Here is a 20,281-nt window from a genome sequence, read left to right as displayed (position 1 = left end):
TAAAATTATTTCATCTAATCACTGTGCCTAATTAAAAATAACATCCCTCAATAATAAAATAACAAAAATTGAAAGTCTGGTAAATCAAAAAATGTAATCAGACCAGAACAAGACTGGCGCTATACAATAATTCAAACATAATTTTCCATAAAGTCCCATATAAACTATCTACCAGAGCAGTAAAATTTCAAAATGATGCATGACAATCTTTTTTAAAATCATAGTACTCACAACTTGTTTCATTATAATTGCTGCCAAGAAAGTATTTCCACCAAAAGCCATTTACTATAGTTTCTTTAAACATTCTAAAAATTGTTGGACACCATCTGAATAACTATAAGCTTCATGTCTTTCCTTGGCCTTTTTTCTTAACTATTTTTTTTTTTTAAAAGAATAATTTAAGAGATAAACACAAAAAGAAAACTGTGACTCTTAAGCTCCTGTCCTGGCTGTGCTACCTCCTAGTTGAAGGGACCTTGTCTCTCTTGTGTCTCAGTTTCCTCATCTGTAAATGAGAATCATAGCAGTATCTACCTCTGAGGTTATTACGAAGATTAAATGAATTGAAGTAGTTAATATCTGAAAAAGTGCTTAGAATAGTATCTACCATACATTAAGTGCAGTGTTTATTAAATAAGAGAGTCAAATGATCTGCTTGTTAAAAGGTATTTTTCTTTTAGGTATCAATCCATTTCTAAAGAAAAGATATAAAATTGTATTTTGTATTTGCTGAAATGAGAGGATCTGAAAAGTTCAAATTATTTTGAGTCTAATGAAGTTAGTGAAGAATCTAAAACAGTACTGCATTTCTAATGAAGTTAGCGAAGAGTCCAAGTACTATAAGATGTATTAAGAAATAGTTCTTCTATTGTGTCAAATGAAGTTACATAAGTAAAAGATTAAAGCCATGTTTTCAGGGTTTATTTTAGAAAGAAATATTAAACATTCCATTATTTTCACTAAGAACAAAGAAAATAAAACCATAATAATGAGTGAAAATAATAAGATATTTCAATTCTACATCAAAGTACTAGTTAAGAGTGATAGAAAAGAATATCAAAATAAAGGGCACAAATAGAACAAGTAAAAGAACAACACAGGAATATAAGTCAGAAGAGAGATAAGCCTGAGAAAAATAGGAAAGCATATCTGGAGAGCTGGAAACCTTCCCAGCTCTCTACTTCTTGCTCATTCTTCTCATGATTATGGTTATGTCACTCTGGCTTTCTGTCCAACATGCTCCCCCTTCTTTGAGTCTCAGCATTCAGAAGCCCCTGACACATCTCCTAGAGACATATCTGCACCTGTCATTTACATTCCATTGACCTGGGTGTTGAGATGGGCCCAGTACCACAACTCTGCAGGACCTCAGGACAAAGGATCTTTGATCTAAAGAAACGCCTAATTCTGTCCCTTAATAACCACTAGAGGAAAAGATACAGAAGAGAAAGGTAGATGCACCATTGGAGGACACTGAAAATGTTAATTTTATAAGAATTATACGTTGGTAGCAAGGCAAGGGGCACCTACTACTTGGCATCCTTAGTTTAACAAAAACAATTCTGAGAGGTAGAGCTCATTTATTTCATTAATATATATATTGAGGTCCATATTAAAGGCAATTAAAAAGAGCAATAGGAATGTCTAGGATCAGTCAAGCTGACATTACTAGAGATCGTGTGAGCCAGAGAGCCAGAAACCCAAATGTTACAAGACTGGTGTAAAATATGATTTAACATCCAAAACCAACTTTATCTAAAAGCTATAAGCAAATATAAAATACTGTTTTTTAAATGATTCTGAGTTAAAAATACAAATATACATTTGTTCTATATAAACAAAATTATAGTATAGTGGATAAAAATATACTATATTTATTATTATATATAATGTACAGCAACGGTCCCCAACGACCAGGCCGCAGACCAGTACCAGTCCATGGCCTGTTAGAAACGAAGCTGTACAGGAGGAGGTGAGCAGAGAATAAGTGAGTGAAGCTTCATCTGTATTTGCAGCCGCTCCCCAGTACTAGCATCACCACCTCAGCTCCACCATAAATCATCAGACATTAGATTCTTATAGGAGCACCAGTCCCTGGTGCCAAAGAGGTTGGGGACCACTGATATACAGGAGAAATATAATTTTAATATATAGTATGTAAAATATATAGTATATAACATTATAATATATTCCATAGTATACCAAAATACAGAATCCTTCTAAGTTTTAGAATTACAAGAAGCTTTTTCTTCAGGGAAGAAAATGTAAAAGAAGTTGTATTCCACCCCATTTTCTACAGAGAACTGGCTCTCTACCATGATTTGTAGTACATTGTCACCTTTCTCACCCAGATGCACACTTGAGAACAAGTATTGGTTCTGGACTGGTACATAGTGCACTCAAAGGAAGGAAGCCAGGGCCTATGTCTGCCGTGAGGCACAGCTTCCCCATGCCTAAGCTACCAAACCTGGAGTTGGACTTACTGGAGAAAAGAGAACAATACATTTATTCTTGAGAAATTTAGTCATTATCTCAAGTCTACAACTATAGTTTAATACTTTAATGCAGTAATTACTGAAAACTACGGGTTCACTTCTTTCCTTTAATATCACAATGATGACATCATTCAGACTTAGGAGACTAGCAGTTCCTTATTAGTTATATATTGACAGAAAACAACTACATTAGTTCATTAACTATTAATATGATTTCTAAATCTTAATTGAATATCACGTTTAATAATTACAGTGGTCATCCAACTCTTCTTTATTTCTTTTAAATGAGATGGAAAAACAAAAAAGTAATGGGAAATAAAATGCTGGGAAATTCTAAATTTACTTCCCCTGTACCATTTGACTAACATCAAAATAGCATGTTTTTCTTTCCTTCTCTAAATCTTTGATAAATGTACAGCCATAATTTATCAAACTGTCATACTAATGATCTGTAATAGTTAATGAATATACTTAATTTTTAGATTTATTAGAAACATTTGTTATATTCATCTAAACAATGAAAAGATCACATGTTAAATAAGTACGCATCTCTAAACTACTGGTAAAAGCAAAACCTGTCATTTATAGAATATAAAGATAACCATACCTGGCAATAAAGGAACAAATTTATAAAAGAGTTCTATGGATTTGTGTCGACATTCTGTCTGGGGCCTCCCACAATGGGCTAAAAGCCATTGGACCACATCCAATAAACACAATGATGCCGCAGGTGGAAATCCTCTATATGGAGATAACATACAGTACATAATACACACTCCAACATTTAGCATTTAACTGACCCAAGAGTCTAGAAATCGTAAACTCAACTTGCCACACTGATACATGTAGAAACCTCATTAAAAAGCATTACAGTTCTTCTAATGTATTATCATTAAAATAAAATCAAAATGTCACAGGTTAAATGGGTCCTAAATGCTGCTTACCTTCATTTTGTTTTTTTGGGGAAACATTTAAAAGCATTTCTTAAAAGAACACCACCGTAGTTTCATGTTTCCTTTTCATTGTACTTCAAAACAAAAGAGAGTTTAAAATCTAAAGCAGTGTTTCTCAAATGGTGGTCCTTAGGACAGCTTTATCAGTGTTATCTAAATTTGCCAGAAATGCAAATTCTTGGCCCCACCTCAGACCTCCTGAAACAGATTCTGAGTGCAGAGTCCAGCAACTCGTGTTTTAATTAGACCTCCAATTAATTGTGATGCATGCTCAAGTTTGAGAACCAATGATTTAAAGAAATGTCATAAGTTAATGGTAGGCTCTGGAAGAACTGATTTTAAAAAAGAGGCCATATTAATATCTAGTCTACAAGGGCCAATGCTTTTGCAGAGTGGCGGACACCACAGATCTGGAGTGGGAGGTGCATGGCACACCCCCCCACCATGTCTGAGATCTGGAGTGGGAGGTGCATGGCACACCCCCCCACCATGTCTGAGAATGAGACCTTGCTGTGATAGGAACAACAGCAAAGACTAGAAACCACTGGTCAATCAATAACCCAGCCTTGGTTTTGAGCAGCTTCATTTCATAATTCTATAATTTCACGTCTATCAAAATTCTACTTTCAATACTTCATTTCTTATTTTTCAAATATACTCCATAATAGTTCATGCACAAATAACTCCACATCGATTTGTCTTCAAATTCACAAAGGTAAAATAAATCCTCAGTTACAAAACTAATTTTTAAATTCTATCTGCTATCCCAATCGAGATCAAATTTATACCTTAAGCAAAGCTCCTTCAAACAGAAAGTTTTTTAATGTCTTTGGAAAACTGACTTTTCACTTCCCACATTCCCTGTTTAGAAAATTAATTCTTTATATTTCCACACATTCCTCGCAGATTCTCCTCTATTAACTGAGAATTACTTTTATGTTAGGGGAAAAGCAATATCACCTACCGTGGGCAACGTCGTTTTTTTGCTTCGTTTAAAGAAACGTGCTTCTTTTCAATGATATGCCTTAAGTGATCAATGGCATCACGACATTGTTGAATTGTACCTGTTCTCAAGTACAAAAATTTATTGCCAAAAAAGATATATAGCAGATTATTATTAATAGATTAGTATTATAGGTTAATTGGTCTACTTTTTTAGAGATAATTTTATAACAGTTAATAAAACCCTCAGAATATAAAATTTAAATAAATTATTTACATTGCATGCCCAAAACCAAAACCAAAATCCATATGCAAGACTGTAAGATAGTATGATGCACCTTCACGTATATAGCAATACCACACTTAATGAGAAACTGCTCCATCAGTCTTCCAGCAGGCCAAAGCAATCTTATGGATTTGAGATAGAAGAGACTTTGCAAGTATTACAAAACCCACATACCAGGCAAGAGTCTGTGTACCTCAATTTAAAGCTTTTACTTAAACTGAGTCTAAGTTCCTCCCCTTCTTATGTAGGTTCAACTATATTACAGCTTAATAATACAGCCACTATAAAAGGAAAACGTAAATAAAATTGTAACACTATGCATAGATGTCTAGGGTTATTTAGGAAAGGGGCCTTCCATAACTTATTTTAACCTCTGTTACCAAAGAAGTTCCCTTTCTATGCTTTTTAAATATGGCAGTTTTTAAGATGTCGAGATAAACAAAGCAATATTAAGCTATTTGATGGCAAGGAATAAATTTTAAGCATTTTTGCCCATCATAGGCTATCAACATGAAGGATAATAGAGCTCAGTCTTTTAAAAAAATAAACAGAAACCAAAATCTGGATAAGTAAAAGAGAATTTCTGCCATCACACTATGTGACCTAGATCAGTTGTTTATATTCTCTGGATTTCTGTGCCCTGACTAGTGTAGAGACTGAATAGGGAGATCTCTAAGAAGTCTTCTGGCTCAATAATTCCATGATGTTTCTAACAGTTTCTGGACAGAACTTAATGTAAAGACTATCATTTATTATTCCCTTAGCTACTTTAGCCTATTTCTGACCTAATTTTTTTTTTATTTCTTAATTATGGTGAAAATAGCTTTATCATAATTTTGTAATGACTTTCTCCTTTCTAAATTCTTTTGAGTTAAGAAACAATGATCATGTCTCAGTGGTTATTACATCCAGCTTTTTTTACACTGTACAGTCTGTACATTGTCACATTTTGTGTCAAAATAGCAACTGGCTAGCTTCATTGGAAGTCAAAATAAAATTGTCCCACTTGCCATGAGCAGGTATCTGACCAACCAGAGGTCCAACCTCAGTAGCCACCAGGGATACATGGTGTTTTTAACTCACCATAAAATTGCCCTATCTGCCCTGGGCAGGATCTTTGATCAACTAGGAGTCAACCTCAGTGGCCACCAGAAATACATGATCTTAGAGGAGGAGGATATGACAGATTCTTTTACAAACTGGATTTGAGGCACTGCAGGGGCATATCTCCCCTTTACATTTATCGCCCTAAATGGGAGATGTGAGAAAAGCACACTGCCCTTGTGAGAGAATGAGCTGAGGCTTAACCTCTGAGTGAAAAAGCTCTTAAAGACTTGTGAGGCAAAAAGAATTGGCATGTACACTGAAGCTCCGATAAGACCTACCTAAGGATTTCTCATCCGTATGTGCTAAGGCCAGACTTTCCATATATGTAACCAAGGCTTCAAACACAAACTGTTCTACCAGAGACTCTTCTTCCCTGTAAAATAAAGAATATTGATCCTCACCTAAGAAAACAATAAAGCAGAAATGACAAGGAAAAAAAAGTAATGTTATTAAAGAATACATATATTGATTAAATGTTTTTTAAAATAGCTCCAATATTCTAAAACATAAAACAAAAATAGTTCTCAAAGAAGAAAACTTCCTCATGAGTAGACCAAAGACTACATATACCAAAAGAGGCAGCACTGGCATTTTTCTCTATACACATTTTTTTCTCTATACACACTTTTTTCTCTTCTAACATTTGTGCAATTGCTCATAGCACACAATCTTAGAATTCTTGATCTAAATACACTTCCATACATCTCATTAAAATTAAATGTAGTAGAAAAGATCTGATACTGTATCCATATTCTCTTAAACTAAAGGAATTTTAATAGCTTTCAATCTATCCAAAAATAAATCAACACCAAGAGTAAACGCTAAGCCTTTTATAAGAATAACCAGTACATGTAAATAATTCGATTAGCAATATCTGTGGACCATCTACTTATACAGAATAAACTTGTAGTTGGGCCAAGGACAAAGGCCAGTTCTCTCATTGAAAAATATGTTCTTTAATAACATAGGACAGTAAATGACAAAGTGACAAAATGACAGGTACAGGAGTTCAGAGAAAACTGAGTTAAACATTCTAGTTGTGCAATGTAGTGCTGGGTCACTGTACCACCCAATGGGAAGGAACACTTTCTTGGAACACATAAAACCAGAGTGCGATGCTAGAGGATGGGGAGGACTAGAACAAGAACTGCAAAATGGTATTTGGTTTGGCAGGAATATTATTCTAATTTGTTTTTTAAACTGAATCCCAAGAGGGGCAGGGACTCTCAGGGTTCCACAAGATCCACATCTCCCCCAATGTTCACACCCAAATCTGACACTGAAAATAAAGGATATTATCAATAAATGAATAATATGGGCAAAGATATGGAAGCAAGATGAAAACACAGGAGTTGGCAAGCAAACTGGCCAACTAGAAGGTTCATTTGGAAGGGCAATTTGTAATAAGACTGCAAAAGGTGGAGTTGAAATGTAGAGATCTTCAAGGGTCAGATTAAGTACAAGCATTTTTATCTTAGATACAAAAACCAGTTAAAGTAAGATGGTAAAGATATAACATAACAAAATGGTACTCTAAAACAGTGTTCTGCAAAGAAAGATGTGTAAAACAGTTCATTAGTATGTAGAAAAGAAACAATGAACTTGTATTTATATTATTCAACATGTAAGATCTCAAAAAATGTATCTCTCATGCAACTTTTCTCAAAAAGCCGCTTAGAATGTGGTCAAGAAATGAGAACATCCAAGAAAGAAAATGAAAGGAGAAAAGGAAATAGAAGACTAGATAAGGAAGGGGGACACCCAAGACGAGTATCAAGGAGATCCAGACATGGTAGGCAAGTAGGGACCCAAGAAAGAGACTTGTTGACAGCTGTCTCAAACAGGATATACAGAATAGGTTTTTCAACCTGAACATAAGACCCAGTTAAGCCTAACCCAAATTCCTCTGTTTGGGAACTTGGCCTACCTATCAGGCCTACCATGACCATGTGTTGTAATTTTTCTCCTGTTCATGTTGAGCCTGAATCAGCTGACAATGCTCATTTATCCCACAAGAGAATAGTGCTTTGACCTGGTCCTCAAAGATGAGGGTAGGCCACTGGGAATTGAGAAGCAGATATTAACAGGCAGTCCGCACCCTCTGACAATATTTCTCCCAGATATCAGATGCCAGTCTATTTCACACCATTTCTAGACAGCTCTGCTTCGCAGGACTAATGATGGACCTTGTAAATATACTGTAATTCCTTGGAACAGTCACGTGTAATCCCTCAGGAAAGCTGAAGCCAGTTTCCGTTCAGCAGTCTCCCAGGATCCTTCACCTAACAGTGAAAACACTGCCATAATCCTTTACATAGTTGTCTATGCTTACTATTTGCCTCCTGAAACTCAAAAGTATGCCCTTTAGGATACATTTAAAAATAATGAAACAAAAAAGAGCAATGGAACAAATAACATAAAAGTCAGGAAAATGATTAATTCGGGGCAGGAGAATATTGATAATATTTCTTAACCTACATGGTAAGTATGCAAAACCTTCTTTTATTATTATTCTGTAAAATTTACACATTTTTACAATTGAGGCATTTTAGTTTTTAGTCTACGGTCATGCCACCCTGAACAAATCCAATCCCGTCTGATCTTGGAAAGAAAGCAGGTTCAGGCCTGGTTAGTACTTGGGTGGGAGACCACCTAGGAAGACCAGGGGCTGTAGGCGTAAAAAATAAAAAATAAGGGATTGTAGGGTGACAAGGTCCTTGCAATCTATGAGGTCAACCAAGGGTTGCCTCGCAAAAATAAATAGATAAATAATAAAAATACAATTAAAAAATAAAATTAAGGCATTATATTAGTTTCAGTTATTATATGCTGATTCAATATTTGTATAAATAACAGATAATCACCACAATAAGTCTAGTTAACATCTGTCACTATTCAGTTACAAAATTTTTTTCTTGTGATTAGAACTTTTAAGATCTACTCTTGGAGGGTGGCTCCACAGTGTAGTAGTTACCACTCTCTGCTTTACATGCAGAAAGTCCTGGGTTTGTGCCCCAGGTAGAGCCACTGACCATACCTTGGGTGTGCCAGGCCCCCTGAGTGCACTGGGCATGCCAAGCCCCGGGGGCACCAGGCCCTGGGTGCATGCCAAGTGTGTGAGAGGAGATGCCCCGCCGCCAGATATCCAGTTCTTAAGGGGAAACAGCAACATCCAAAGGTCAGGAGTGGAAGGGAGAGGGAAGGCAGGGAATTAAAGAGGGGGAAAAAATAGATCTAGTCTCTTAGCAACTTTCAAATATTTAATACAGTATTGTTAATAGTAATCATGCTATACATTATCTCACTAAGACTTATTTACTTTATAACTAAAAGTTTGTACCTTTGACTCTCTTTACCTGTTTCACCCACTCTCCTCCCTGCACCTGTTGTAATCACCAGTCTGTTCTCTGTATCCATGACATCCATTTTATATTTTTTTAGATTCCACATATAAATGATATCATACAGTATTTGTATGTCTGACTTAGTTCACTTAGCTAATGCCCTCAAGGTCCATCCAAGTTGTCACAAAAGGCAACATTTCCTTTTTCTTTACAGCTGAGTACTATTCCATTGCATGTATGTATGTGTGTGTGTGTGTGTGTGTATACACACATATACACACATATATAATACATCTTTATCCATGCATCCATCAATATACACGTTGTTTCCATATCTTTCTTGCCTATTGTAAATAACACTGACATAAACATGGGGGTGCATATATCTTCTGAGTTAGTGTTTTTTCTTTGGATAAATACCCAGAAATGGGACTGCTGAATCTATTTTCAATTTTTTGAAAAACTGCCATACTGTTTTCCATAGCAGCTGAACCAATTTACATTCCTACCAACAGTACACAAGAGTTCTCTTTTCTCTACAACCTCGCCAACACTTGTTATTTCTGGTCCTTTATTTTTTTTAATTTATTTTATTTTTTTATGGTGACATTGGTTAACAAAATCCAATAAGTCTCAGCTGTATTTCTGGTCTTTTTGATAAAAGCCATTCTAACAGGTGTGAAGTGATAACTCAATGTGGTTTTGATTTGCATTTCCCTGATAATTAGTGATACTAAGCATCTTTCCATGTATCTATTGGTTATCGACATCTTCTTTGGAAAAATTTCTATACAGATATTCTGCCCATTTTTTAATCAGATTGTTTTACTGCTATGGAGTTGTATGAGTTCTTCATATATTTTGGATATTAACTCCTTACCCAATACATGATTTCTATACATTTTCTTTAGGTTGCCTTTTCATTTTCTTGAATGACTCTGTTGCTATCCGGAAGCTTTTAGTTTAATGTAATCCTACATATTCATTTCTGCTTTTAGAGTGAGATCCAAAAACTCATTGCCAACACTGATGTCAAGCAGCTTATCATCTATCTTTTCTTGTAGGAGTTTTTGAGTTTCAGGTCTTAAATTAATGACTTTAATCCATTTTGAGTTAACTTTTGGTTATGGTGTAAGACAGTGGTCCTGTTTCATTTTTTTTCATGTGGCTGTCAATTTTCATACCATTTATAGAAGAGATTGTCCTTTCTCCATTATATATTCTTGGCTCCTTTGTTGTAAATTAACAGAACATGCATGAATGCATTTATTTTTGGATTATATATTCTGTTCTACTGATCTATGTGTCACTTTTTATGGTAAGACTATACTTTTAAAATTATTATAGCTTAGTAGTATAGTTTGAAAAAAAGGGATGTGATGCCTCCAGCTTTGTTCTTTGTTCTGAAGACTGATTTTGCTATTTGAGAAATGTTGTGGTTCTGAACAGATTTTAGGATTGTTCTATTTCCATGAAAACTGCCCTTTCAAGATAGCTGAGTAGGTAAACTCCGTGTACTGCCTCCTATGCCCGCATAGAAATTACAACTAAATTATAAAACAATTATCATTGAGGACATGCTGAAGACTAGCTGAACAGAATTCCTATAACTAACGATATAAAGAAGCCAAATCGAGACTGACTGGTAGGAGGAAAAGACATGCAAAATGGGCAAAACCAAGGTGTGCTGCTTAAGAAACAGGAGGGATATTACTGATGGGAAGAGGAATTCCCATAACATATGGCTATAAAAAACCAGCAGAGACTGAATCTGAGAAAGACTAAGGACTGCAGGAGACTGAGGTACAGGTCTTAAAGGGTCCACAAAAAGACTCACTCATTCACATTCACTCGCTCTAACACCGGTATAGGGGCAGCAGCTCACAAAGTGCAAGGGGTATACAGGGAGGAACTGAACTGACTTAACTTCATGGTGAGGGCTGGAGGAGCAGGGTTAGGAGCAGCTCTCTTTGGGGACAGAAGCACTGGCAGGCGCCACTGTGCTTTTGTGAGCTCCCCTCCCACCCAGCCGGTCCAGTACAAGTGGGCATGAAATCTGAGTCTCCATCAACCTGGCTTACATCGTTTGCCCCACCCTGGTGATTCCCTGGGACCCCGCCCCACCCAACTTGCTCACCAGGCCAGAGCCTCTTCCAGTGGCTCCTCCACACAAGCAGCCTGCCTTGGCTTGTACTGCAGACTTTCCCCAAATCTCTCAAGGTCCAAAAATCCCAAACAGGCAGTGGCTGGCTTCAGCGAGCTTTGTAGCTCTTGCTCAGTGGCCCAAACCCAGCACAAAAGGCGACCTGTCTCAGCTTGCACTGTAACTCCCATCACGTGGCCCCAGGCCTGGCATAAGCATTGGCCAGTCTGGGTCAACAAAGTAGCCACAAGCCCGGTGCAAGTGGCAGCAGGCCTCGGTCTGCAGAGTATCCTCTCCCAGACACCTCCAAAACCAGCACAAGCAGCAGCCAACCTCAGATCACTCTGTAGCACCTACCAAGAGGCCCCAAGCCCGGCACAAGTGGTGGCTGACCTTGGCCTGCACCAAAGCGCCTCCCAAGAGGATCTAAAACCAACACACATGGTGGCCGGCATCAGATCACACCAAAGCACCACCCAACCGGCTTCACCAATGACACACCTGAAAAAGCAGACTCGATGGCACCAGAGCATCGTTAAAGGTACTCTCTCTCTGTGGGGTCAGTCCCCGCACAACAGTTTGTCCACCGCAGTCACAAACAGCCTTCACAGCTGCTCAACCTGACTGACTGACTGACGTGGGAACAGTAACTGAAAGGGGGGAACACAAACCCACATGGTGAACACCCCTGGGGCACCCAACTCAGGTGACCAGGGAGACTACCACTGGGCCCCACAGGACACCTTCTACATAAGGCCGCTCTGTCAAGACCAAGAGAGGGAGCATATCTACCAAATAAACAGAAACAAATACAGAGAGTCAGCAAAAGTGAGGAGACAAAGAAACTTGTCTCAAATGAAGGAACAGGATGTAACTCCAGAAAAAGAACTAAACGAAATGGAGACAAGCAGTCTACCAGATGCAGAGTTCAAAATACTGGTTACAAGGATGCTCAATGAACTTAGAGGAAGAATAAAGGAACTCGGTGAGAACTTCAGCAAAGAGATAGGAAACATAGAAATGGAGACAGAAAACATAAAAAAAAAAATGTCAGAAATGAATACAGAACTGAAACGAAGACAATATAAGAAGGAATCGAAATCTGTTTAGATGAAGCAGAAGAGCGAATCAGTGATCTGGAAGACAAAGTAGCGAAAAACACCCAATTGGAACAGCAGAAAGAAAAAAGAATTTTTAAAAATGAGGATAGTTTAAGGAACCTCTGGGAAAACATCAGGCATACCAACATTTGCATCACAGGTGTACCGGAAGGAAAAAAGGAGCGCAGGAGATTGAAAACATATTTGAAGAAGTAATGACTGGAAACTTTCCTAATCTGCTGAAGTAAATTGACATACAAGTCCGGAAGTGCAGAGAGTCACAAATGGAAAACACGTAAACATGGAGGGGGTGAGTGATTTTAGAATGTGTTCAAACTGAAGCAGCCTTGGCTGCTGTAAACTTATATGAAGCACATAGCAACCACAAACCAAAAATCTATAAGAAATACACGAGGATAAAGAGAAAGGAATTCAAACATAACAAGCGATAGAAAGTTATCAGCATAAAAGAGGAGAGAGCAAGAGAATAAGAACAGAGATGAACTACAAAAATAACCAGAAAACAATAAAATGGCAGTTACTACATACCTGTCAATAATCACTTGAAACGTAAATGGATTGAACGCACCCGTACACCTGCTTGCCTACAAGAGGCGCTCTCTTCAGATCAAAAGACATACACAGGCTGCAAGTAAATGGATGGGGAAAGGTATTTCATGCAAATGGAAACAAACAAACAAAAAGCTGGGGTAGTAGTAATACTTCTATCAGACAAAACAACCATTGAAAGAAAGGCTGTACCAAAAGATAGAGGACCTTACATAATGACAAAGGGATCAGTCCAGCAAGATAATACAACTCTTGTAAACATCTATGGACCCCCCCCAACCAAATGGCAGCTAAATAGCAACCAAAAAGCAAATATTGACGGACGTAAAGGGGGAGAGATCAACTATGAGATGACAATGGTAGGCGACTGTAAGACCCCAGTGAATTCGATGGATAGATCGTCTAGACAGAAAATCAACAAGGAAAAGTGGCTGAATCGAGAAGAGACAAAATCTGAACAGACTGAGAACTACTAACGAAATCAAATCAGAAATCAAAAACCTCCCAATGAACAAATGTCTTGAACCAGGCTTCACAGGAGAATTTTATCAAACATTCAAAGAAGAAAAAAATCCCTATCCTTCTCAAACTGTTCCAAAATCTGAAGAGGAAGGAAGGCACCCAGACTCATTTTACAAGGCCACCATTACCCCGATACCAAACCAGACAAAGACGTTTCAATATAAGAAAATTATAGGCCAATATCCTTGGTGAACGTAGATGCAAAAATTGTCGAAAAATATTAGCAAATCAAATTCAGCAGTGCATTAAAAGGATCATTAACCATGATCACGTGGGATTTATTCCTGGATGCAAGGTTGGTTTACTATCTGCAAAACAATTAACACGATTCACCACATAAGCAAAATGAAAGATAAAAGTCAAATGAACATATCCATACATGCAAAATAAATTTTTTTTTGACAAAATCCAACATCTGTTTAGGATGAAAAAAAGAAAAACTCAGCAAAGTGGAAAAAAAAAGAAAAACTCAGCAAAGTGGAACGTACCTCAAAATAATACAGGCCACATATGACTAACCCGCAGCTAACACCATACTCAATGGTGAAAAGCGGAAAGCTTTTTCTAATCAGTAACAAGACAAGAATGTCCACATTCACCACTTTTATTCAGCACCATAGTGGAAGTCCTAACCGGAGCAATCAGACGAGAAAAAAATATATAATGCTGTCGTTATTTGCAGATGACATGATACTGTATGTAGAGAACCCAAAAGGTTCCATCAAAATTTTTAATAAATGAAATCAGCAAAGTACCAGAAAATAAAATTAATATTCAGAAATCAGTTGCATTTTTATACACCAATAATGAACTATCAGAGAGATTAAGAAATTAACAATCCCATTACAATTGCGTTAAAAAAAAAAAAAAACAAAAATACCTAGGAATAAATTTAACTAAGGAGGTAAAAGACCTGTACTGGGAAAACTGTTAAGACATTAACCAATGAAAATGAAGAAGGAAGAAATAAATAGAAAGCTATACAGGAAGAATTAAAATTTTGAAATTGTCTATACTACCCATAGCAATCTACAGATTAAATGCAGTCCCTATCATAATGCCAATGACATTTTCCCAGAACTAGAACAAATAATCCTAAAATTTATATGAAACCATCCACAAAAGACCTTACAAAGCCACAACAATCTTGAGAAAGAACAAAGTTGGAGTTACCACAATACATAATATTAAAGTATATTATAAAGGTATAGTAACAAAAACAGGATGGTACTAGCATAAAAACAGACCTATAGATCAACTGAAACAGAACAGAGAGCCCAAAATAATTCCATTACCATATGATTAACTAACCTGTAACAAAGAGGGCAAGAATATACAATGAGGAAAAGACAAGTCTCGTCAAAAATGTTGCTTGGAAAATGGGACAACTACATGCCAAAAACAAAATTAGATGCCAAAAACATGCCAAACACAAAATGTAAGACCTGAAACCCAAGTACTTCTAGAATAAAACACAGGCAGCAAACTCTTCATGACATTGCTCTTAGCAATTTTTGTTTGGATATGTCTCCCCAGGCCAGGAAAACAAAAGAAAAAATAAGCAAATGGGACTACACCAATCTAAAGTTTTTGCACAGTGAAGGAAACCGTCAAAAAAACAAAATTGCAACCTACTGAATGGGAGAAGATATTTGGCAATGATGTATCCAATAAGGAATTAATAACCCAAAACAGATAAGGAATTTAACATCAAATTTCAAACAATCTGATTTAAAACACTTCTCCAAGAGGACATACAGATGACCAATAGATATGTGAAAAGATGCTTAACATCATCAATCATCAGGGAATTGCAAATTAAAATCACAATAAGATATCACCTCTTACCTGTTGGAATGGCTATCATCAATAAAGCAACAAAGAAAATGTGTTGGCTCAGATGTTGAGAAAAGGGAAGTATTGTGCACTGTTGGTAAAATTATAAACTGGTGCGGCCATTATGGAAAACAGTATAGAGGTGCCTCAAAAAGTAAAAACAGAACTATCACATAACCCAGCAATTCCACTTCTGGGTATTTATTTGAAGAAATCCAAAATACTAATACTATATTCATTGCAGCATTACTTTCAAAAGCCAAAAAATGGAAACAATCTAAGTGTCTTAGATGAACAGATAAAGAAGTAATACATATAAACAATGGAATATTACTCAGCCACAAAAAAGATCAGAATCTTACCAAGTGCAACAGGCATGGACCTTGAGGGTAGTATGCTTAGTGAAATAAGTCAGAGTTCACTTATATGTGGAACCTAAATAACAAAATAAATGAACAAAACAAAACAGAAACTCATAGACACAGAGAATCAACTGCTGGTTGCTAGATGGGAGGGGAGTTGGCAGATGGGTGAAAAAGGTGAAAGGGATTAAGAAGTACAAATTGCCAGTTATTAAAATATTCACGGAGTTGTAAAGTACAGCATGGGGAATACAATCAGTAACCCTGTAATAACTATGTATGGTGTCAAATAAGTATTAGACTTATCAGGACATAAACCTTCATAAAGTATAAAAATGTCTAATCACTAGTTATATATCTGAAACTAATATAATATTGTATGTCAACTATAATTGAAAAATAAATTTTAAAAAATGCCATTGGAATTTGGATTGGAATTACATTAATCTGTAGATTGCTTTGCGGAATATGGCCATTTTAACAATACTAATTCCTTGAATCCAGGAGCACGGAGTATCTTTCCAATTATTTGTGTCGTCTTCAATATCTTTTATTAATGTCATAGTTTTCATGTACGAGTCTTCCATCTCCTTGGTTAAATTTATTCCTAGGTATTTTACTCTTTTGATGCAATTGTAAATGGGATTGTTTTCTTAATTTCTCTTTATGATAGGTCATTATTAGTGTATAGAAATGTAAGATTTTCATTTATTGATTTTGTATCCTGCAATTTTACTGAGTTCGGTTATTAGTTCTAACAGTTTTTTGGTGGAGACTTCAGGGTTTTCTATATATAATATGTCATCTACAAATACTGACAGTTTTATGTTTTAAACAATCTTCTCTACATATAGTGTTGGAATTTAAAAAGGTTTAAAAAATAATAAAGTAGCTTAAAACTCGTCACATCATACAAATATGCACATGCACCCATACATAGCATGATAGACTTTCATCCATTCATCCATTCATCCATCCATCCATCCATCCATCTATATCTCATAATTGTTCCCGTCATCTCTATCCCAGCTGCTACTTCCTGAGAGAAGCTACACTGGACCAAACGAGATGAGGTTCCTCATTGTAAGATTAGTTGGTAATCATGTACCACTACTTAAAAGGACTAATTTCGGGTATAAATTTTACATTTACCTCTATGATTATTATCTATCTCTTGTTCTTAAATGCAATCTTCATGAAGGGCTATATCTTTATATCTCCAGCATTTGGCATAATGTCCAGCATATAATATTCTTTTAAATTTTTTAAAATTAAATATATCAGGGTGACATTGGTTAAAAATTGTTTCAAGCATACAATTCTATAATACATCATATGTATATTGCCTTGTGTGCTTATCACCCAAAGTCTGGTTTCCTTCCGTCACCATATATTTGACCCCCTTTACCCTCTTCTACCTCCCTCTGCTCACTTCCCTTCTGGTAACCACCTTATTGTTGCTGTTTCTATAACTTTGTTTTATTTGTTCATTTGTTGCTTTCTGTTTTATATCCCTCATGGGTGAAATGGTATGGTTCCTGTCCTTTTCATCTGACTTGTTTTGCTTTGCATGATACTCTCAAGATATATCCAGGCTGTCAAAAATGAAAGTATTTCATCTTTTCTTACAGCTGAGTATTCCATTGTATATATGTACCACATCTTTATCCAATCACCCATTGATAGGCACTTGTTTGCATGTCTTAGCCACCGTGAATAATGCTGCAATGAACTAGGGGTACATAATCTTTATGAACAAATGTTTTCAAATTTTTCAAGCATATACCCAGAAGAGGGACTGCTGGGTCATACGGTAACTTATTCTTAAGTTTCTGAGGAGCCTCCATACTGTTTTCCATAGTGGCTATACCAGTTCACCTTCCCATAGGCAGTATTATGAGGATTCCTTTTTGTCCACAACATCCCCATATATTATTTGTCTTATTGATAACAGCCATTCTAACAAGTGTAGGTGATATCTCACTGTGGTTTTGATTCATATTTCCCTAATAGCCAGTGAATGTTAGTAACTTTTCATGTATCTGTTGGCCATTTTTATGTCTTGGGAAGTGTCTGTTCAGGTCCTCTGCCCACTTTTTAATCATGCTATTTGTTTTTCTGTTGTTGAGTTGTATGAGTTCTTTATATATTTTGGATATTAGCCCCTTATCAGAGGTATTGTTTGCAAAAATCTTTTCCCATTTGTTTAGTTGCCTCTTTGTCTTGTCGATGGTTTCTTCTGCTGGGCAGAAGCTTCTCAGTTTGTTACAGTCCATTTATTTATTTTTTGCTTTACTTCCTCCCTTGCCTTTGGGGTCAAACTCATAAAATCCTCCCTGAGATCAAGGTCCATAAGTTTAGTACTTATGTTTTCTTCTATGTATTTTATTATTTCATGTCTTACATTTAGGTCTTTGATGCATTTTGAGTTAATTTTTGTGTACAGTGTAAGACAGTGGTCTAGTTTCATTCTTTTGTGTGTGGCTTTCCAATTTTCACAGCACCATTTATTGAGGAGGCTTTCTTTTCTCCATTGTATGTTTTTGGCTCCTTTGTCAAAAATTAATTACCCATACACATGTGGGTTTATTTCTGGGGTCTCAAATCTGTTCCATTGGTCTCTGTGACTGTTTCTGTGCTAAAACTATACTGTTTTGATTATTGTCACTTTGTAGTATAATTTGAAGTGGGCAATATGATACCTTCAGCTTTGTTCTTTTTTCTCAGATTGCTCTGGCTATTCAGGGTCTTTTGTGGTTCCATACAAACTTGATGATTTTTTGTCCATATTTTTGAAAAATGTCATTGGGATTTAATGGAGATTGCATTAAATCTGTACATTGTCACCATTTTAACTATGTTGATTCTTCCAATTCATGAACATGAATTATCCTTCCATTTCTTTGTCTTCTTTGGTTTTTTTCAACGTCTTTCAGTTTTCAGTGTATACGTCCTTCATATCCTTTGTTAGGATTATTCCTGGGTAGTTTGTTCTTTTTGTTGTAACTGCAAATGAAATCGTCTTTTTCCAAGTCCTTTTCTGAAATTTCACTGTTAGTATACAGGAATGCAACAAATTTTGTACCCTAATTTTGTGTCCTGCAAATTTACTTTATTTATTTATTGTTTCTAATAGTTTTTTAGTGGAGTCTCTGGGGTTTTCTATATAAAGAATCATGTCATCTCCAAAAATGACAATTTAACTTCTTCATTCCCAATGTGGATGCCTTTTATTTCTTTCTCTTGAGTTACTGCTCTGGCTAGGACTTCCAGTTGTATGTTGAATAGCAGTGGTGAGAATGGGTATCCTTGTCTTGTTCCTGATCTTAGAAGGAAAAGTTTTGTTTTTCACCATTTAATATTATTAACTGAGTATATATGGCACATATTTTTAATAAGTGGATTAACGAACAAATGAACAAACACCACTGTCAACTTAGATCAAGGACTAATTATCTTTTCTTGGACTTTTGAGACAGCCCCTTCATTGGTGTCTTGGCTGTCAGTTCTGTCCTACTCAGATCCAGTTTCTATATACCTACTGGCAAGTGATTTTTAGGAGGAAATCTAACAAAGCCACTCTCTGCTCCCACTACTCCAGGGGCTCATTATCAGTAGAACTGATCTGAGTTTCTAATCTTGACAAAGGCTCCTGGCCCGCTTCATTACGCTCCATTCTAAGCATCAAACTCCACAGTCTATACTAATAATAAAATGTCTTTATCTCCTTATGTACCATCCTATTTCTTATCTCTACCCCACCCCTTTGATCTGAAATGTTTTGGCTGATTTCCATTTGTCCTTTAAGTCTCATCCCAAGTATAAATGTTGTAGGAAGCCTTCCCTAACCTACTGAAACTTGGTTAAATACTTCTCCTCTGTGCTCCAAAAGACCCTGTATTAGGTCTTTTGTTGCACTTACAAGACTGCTGTGGTATTATGTGTGCATTCATTTCTCAGCTGTTTTAAGTTCTTGACTATAAACTGAATTTTACTTAATTTTTTAATCCCCAGAAAATAGCACAGCACCCAGCATATACTTATTAACATGAACACATAAACATCAAGTTCCTTTTCCAAATCACTACTAATTTAAAGAACGTTTACAATCTTCTCTGTCATTTGGCTTACTTACCTGAATTCCCGGTATATATTATTAAAAGCAAGCGATGCTCCTAGCCTCTTGAAAGCATTGGGGTGAAGTGCAAAGCTGTACAGTCGCTTGAAAAGTGATTTAGTGTTTACTGAACTTTTTTCCTGCTGCTGTGGTGTTGTCTGCTTAATGGACCATTTGAGGAATTCTCGAATACACTGACCACAAAAATCTCTCAAAGTACTGTCAACGGGGTCCACAATTCCATCCTAAAACAAGGCATAACATGACAACTGAATACCCGAGTCTGCCTCTGAGCATAACTAAAGTCATGAAAATTAATTTAGAGTATTATTCAAGAAAAAAAGTTAGACACTAATAATGCCAATCTGATTATCTAGAATTTAGACTCTAATAATTTCCTTTTGACATAATAAAAAGTCTTTAAACAAATCAAGAAACTGAAAAATCCATAAAAAAGAGAATATTTTAATTCTGTAACAAAGCAGTCTTTCCCTGAATAAACAC

The 20,281-nt window shown here is 36.2% G+C and overlaps 1 protein-coding gene and 1 pseudogene across 7 annotated transcripts in view; one reads left to right on the top strand and one right to left on the bottom strand.

The window, feature by feature from the left end:
* Positions 1-20,281, bottom strand: part of PRKDC (protein kinase, DNA-activated, catalytic polypeptide) — a 192,933-nt gene that overhangs the window by 118,676 nt on the left and 53,976 nt on the right. For all 7 annotated transcript variants that reach the window (XM_023526089.1, XM_011385363.2, XM_011385365.2 and 4 more), the window contains 4 exons: positions 19,796-20,022; positions 6,062-6,156; positions 4,413-4,512; positions 3,103-3,236 (listed from right to left, as the gene is read on the bottom strand). In XM_023526089.1, coding sequence (XP_023381857.1) covers positions 3,103-3,236; positions 4,413-4,512; positions 6,062-6,156; positions 19,796-20,022 — 556 coding nt within the window. The remainder of the gene's footprint in view (positions 1-3,102; positions 3,237-4,412; positions 4,513-6,061; positions 6,157-19,795; positions 20,023-20,281) is intronic.
* On the top strand, positions 8,342-8,460 carry LOC111733945 (annotated as a pseudogene).

Source organism: Pteropus vampyrus, unplaced genomic scaffold (genome assembly GCF_000151845.1).
Source record: "Pteropus vampyrus isolate Shadow unplaced genomic scaffold, Pvam_2.0 Scaffold702, whole genome shotgun sequence".
Lineage (NCBI taxonomy): Eukaryota > Metazoa > Chordata > Mammalia > Chiroptera > Pteropodidae > Pteropus > Pteropus vampyrus.
This window is presented reverse-complemented; position numbering and strand designations above follow the sequence as displayed.